Source organism: Gossypium raimondii, chromosome 1, assembly GCF_025698545.1.
Source record: "Gossypium raimondii isolate GPD5lz chromosome 1, ASM2569854v1, whole genome shotgun sequence".
NCBI lineage: Eukaryota > Viridiplantae > Streptophyta > Magnoliopsida > Malvales > Malvaceae > Gossypium > Gossypium raimondii.
The window spans coordinates 15,120,588-15,124,647 of NC_068565.1; the positions used below are offsets into that span (position 1 = coordinate 15,120,588).

General features: G+C 36.6%; 1 protein-coding gene across 1 annotated transcript; it reads left to right on the top strand.

Annotated features, from left to right (window-relative positions):
* The first annotated feature begins 603 nt into the window (after positions 1-603).
* Positions 604-1,710, top strand: LOC105783922 (phosphoprotein ECPP44). Its single transcript, XM_012609639.2, has 2 exons — positions 604-1,018; positions 1,114-1,710. The coding sequence occupies exons 1-2, from the start codon at positions 794-796 to the stop codon at positions 1,480-1,482; spliced, it is 594 nt and encodes a 197-aa protein (XP_012465093.1). The 5' UTR covers positions 604-793; the 3' UTR covers positions 1,483-1,710.
* Positions 1,711-4,060: the final 2,350 nt, after the last annotated feature.

Here is a 4,060-nt window from a genome sequence, read left to right on the forward strand (position 1 = left end):
TCCAATTATATTTAATGGTTTTTCCATTTTTAATTCCTACCATAACCTAGAACTAGTAAATATAACATACAAAGTAAGTGGGTAAAATCATTAATCGGCCACTTGTCCGTGGGGCTCCGCTTCAAGTAACGTATCCCGGGAAAGCGACGAAAATAAAGTGGAGGATAAGTTATACCGAAGCCGATGCCATGGGGGCCCTCCACAATCTCGAACCCTCCTCCTTACTCACGACGTAATTCGACACCTTTCTCCAACAATCGTCTCTTTGAATGGGCCCCATTACACCGACCATCGGGTCCCGCTATCCACGTGTCACGATTCCAGTGGTACCGTGCTCTCATGATAGTGCCACACTGATTTTTTTATTTCTTTTTCGCCTTTTGACTCTATTTCCCACCAATAAAGCATATCTGCACTCGCTTTCTTTATTTGACACGTACGTTCAAGGGACAGGTGTCGAGTAGAAAAAGCGAGTTAGATAGAATCAATTAGGGGTGCGAGAGTAATGTTGTTTAGACATATTTCTCAAAGTTTAATGCAGAGGTCGGTTAGATTTTCCATCCCATTTAAATTGCGTTAATTTTTAAATTTTTTTCTCTCTTTTCCCTAAACTGCGTCAGATCCGTGTTTGAAACTACTATAAAATCCCAGTTCCTCTCGTTTCTTAAAATCCATCAATCTGTGTAGCCAACTTTGTACGTACAAGTGAAGTGATCCACAATCTTGATACAGTAATACGTTAGGTAGCTTTCATCATACTTGTTTGAGTTTATTGGTAGTAGATAAAGAAAAAATGGCTGAGGAGCATACCAAGGTTGGTGGTGAGGAAGCAGTGGCGAGCAAGGAGCGAGGGATGTTTGATTTCTTGGGGAAGAAAGAAGAGGAGAAGCCTCAACCTCAAGAGGAGGTGGTCGCCACCCAGTTTGAGAAAGTCAAGATAGAAGAGGAACATAAGGAAGATGAGAAGAAACACAGTCTCCTGGACAAGCTTCACCGATCCAATAGCACCTCCAGCTCTGTAATTACTTTTTTTACTTCCTTACTTACTAGTCATAGTTCAAACAGTCAAATCTTTTTCATATATATTATAACATGCGTTGTATGAATGTTCAGTCTAGTGACGAGGAAGAAGGTGATGGCGGAGAGAAGAAGAAGAAGAAAAAGGAGAAGAAGGGAAAGAAAGAAGAGGACAGTGCAGTCCCAGTGGAGAAGTGCGATGAGGCGGCAACAGTTCACCACTCAGAGACGCCGGAAAAGAAGGGTTTCATGGAGAAGATCAAAGACAAACTCCCAGGACAGCATAAGAAAGATGAAGAGGTCACCACCCCACCACCAGCTGCTGCTGCCCCAACTGAGAACGACCACCATGAGGGAGAGACAAAAGAGAAGAAGGGATTTTTGGAGAAAATCAAGGAGAAAATTCCTGGTTACCACTCCAAAACAGAGGACGAGAAGGAAAAAGAGACCACTGCTCCCCATTAATGAATCAATATAATGCATTTCAAGTAAAAGATGTCTATGAGATTGTGTGGTTTATTAATTTGTTGGAGCTGTTTGTTCTCTGTTTTTCTTTTTGGGGTTGCATACATCATATAAATTTCTGCGTCTGTTTTCATGATTGTAAGTAAAAAATAAAAGGGTATGTATATTTAATGTTTTTAATGTTATTATAATAATTAAGAAATGATGGTACTATTTCCTTTTTATCAATTAGGTTTGTGCACTGTAAAAGTTAAATGCAAGCTTTAACAAATATAAATTCTTTAAATATACATTTAGTTTTTGAATTTAACATTGTCTTTTTAAGTTGATGTTTATTTTATTAACTAAATTAGTATTAATTTAGTTGACAGAATAAAATTCTGACACTAGAAAAAATTACAAAAACCAATTTAGAAAAACGTCAAATTTAACGGGTAAATATATATTTAAATTAACATAAATTATAAACTGAATATAAAAGTCTAAAAAAACTTTTTTCGAATATTAGGTGGCAAGCTTAATTGTTTGACAATTGATACTCTATTTATATGAACATAGAATATGTTTAAATACTTTGGTTAAAATTTGGTAAATTTTATGATTTAGCGTAAAATGAAAAAAAAATCTTTTATGGATCAAAATGTTTCAAAATGATTATGAATAGAAAAGAGAAAATATTTAGTATAGCGTTAATGAAGTTTTAAATTTCATAAATAATGCTAAGGGGTTGTCAAGTGTCCTATAGGTTATAGTAAAATATTAAAATGTATATATTTAAAAAATACATGACAATTTTTTTAGGTCGTGAAATAAAAAAATATACTATCAGTGTATCAAATACTAATCCATAAAAAAATCAATCTCGTAATATTTAAATATCATTCCCTTTACTCACGAGGTGTGGTATGATAATTGCTCATCTCATTGGTTAAAGGTTCAATCCTCGCTTATGAGAATGGAGCACATTTTATGGTTAATCATTTATCTTTTTGGAGAGCACCAAAGGCGAAAGAATTAGTCACTACTACCAGTGATGGATACTATAAAAATATTTATAACTTTGTTTATATTTATATAACAAACTTTGCACCTTAATTCAAAGGGTTAATAGCTAATTTGGTCCCTATGTTATAGTTAAAAAGTTAATTTGATATATATTTTTAAAATTTTCTTAACAATAATTGTAAAAAATCTTAAACTAAAAATTAATAGAAAATCTATAAAAATAATTGAAAAGTCATACTTTTTAAAATATGAAACTATTTAAATATGAATAAATCTAAAATTTCTTAAAATTAAAACCAAAAGATTTTTAAACTAACATTTCTTACAAATTTTTATTATATAAAATAACATAAAATTTTCAAATTTGTTGAGTAATATTTTTCTCGTATCATATCAAGGGAAACGCGGGGGTATTTCTATATGTTCCTATTGCTACTATTACAGCTCATAATAGGCCCACTATTTTGTCTCGGTCTTTAGGCCGATGGTACTGACATTCCTTGTCCCTGGTGCTGACATTCCCTGGACATCCCTTGGCTTATCGAACGCGTGTCTGCAGAGCATGCGGCCTTTTTTGATCCTAGGACTGACTCTTCCAGCGAGCCTCGTACCTACTAGTCAGAGCGGGGATCCCTTCTACGAACATAGCTCGCGACCTCATTCCTACGAGGCTTACGTAAGCTCTCATTGCGAGCTTTCCGTTCGAGCTATCTTTGCGAACATCTAGCATTCCAGCGGGGTCCCTAGCGAACTATGCCTGTAGGTGAACATTCTTCTTCTGAGTCGGGTATATTCGGGTCAGAGATCCGGATCCTATTGGGTCATTTGGGCTGGCGATTCCCAAATCCTAACAATCCAATCCCTCCTTAGTGGGTCTAAGGGACGTTATAAAATGGCAGGCCTTAGGTCTATTTCAAATGCAACTTGCTAAGTACGCCGTGGGCCGTGCTGAATGACAGTTGCCTTACCACGCGTGAACTCGGATATTGGGTGCTTAAATCTGATCGTTAAGAGATGAACTATTTCTTCTTGCTCACATTTGGTCCGTTGGTCCTTTTTTGGAGATCCGAACGGTTTAAGAAACCTCTCTTTAGAAAGGGATCTTTGGGGTTTTAGGTTTCTTCACTGTTTGTTATTTTTTGCAAATTGGAATTGAGGTAATTTTCATAAATCTTTTTTGTTTCTTAGTTTCCATTTATGTTTTCCTTTTACTCGAAACATAGTGAAAATGAGATGAGCCCACAATCAAATCGTCTTGGTCCGTCCAACTCTAGTATTGCGACTGAGAAGCCTTATGTTTGCATCACCATACCGGGGGAAATGAAGTGGGCTCTAGCTATGCGGGGAATCCAACTTCCCCACTTTGCCTATAAATTTTCTGTTCTTTTGGGGCTGCACTGGGTGTATGAGGCAACAGAAGATAGTTTCTTTCTCCCGTTACATGTCTTGGAGACGGCACCTCCCACTACATCCGTTTTTATACAATCTCCTCAAGGATTACCGCCTTGCTCCTGGCCAACTCTTTAGTTTTTCCTGGTGGCTAGCCATGGCGTACTTTCTTGACAGCTACTAG

Excerpts from the sequence above, each read along its gene's own strand:
- LOC105783922 (XM_012609639.2), top strand. The coding sequence starts at position 794 with ATGGCTGAGGAGCATACCAAGGTTGGTGGTGAGGAAGCAGTGGCGAGC. Across the intron at positions 1,019-1,113 it reads CCAATAGCACCTCCAGCTCT|TCTAGTGACGAGGAAGAAGG; the intron begins GTAATTACTTTT and ends ATGAATGTTCAG.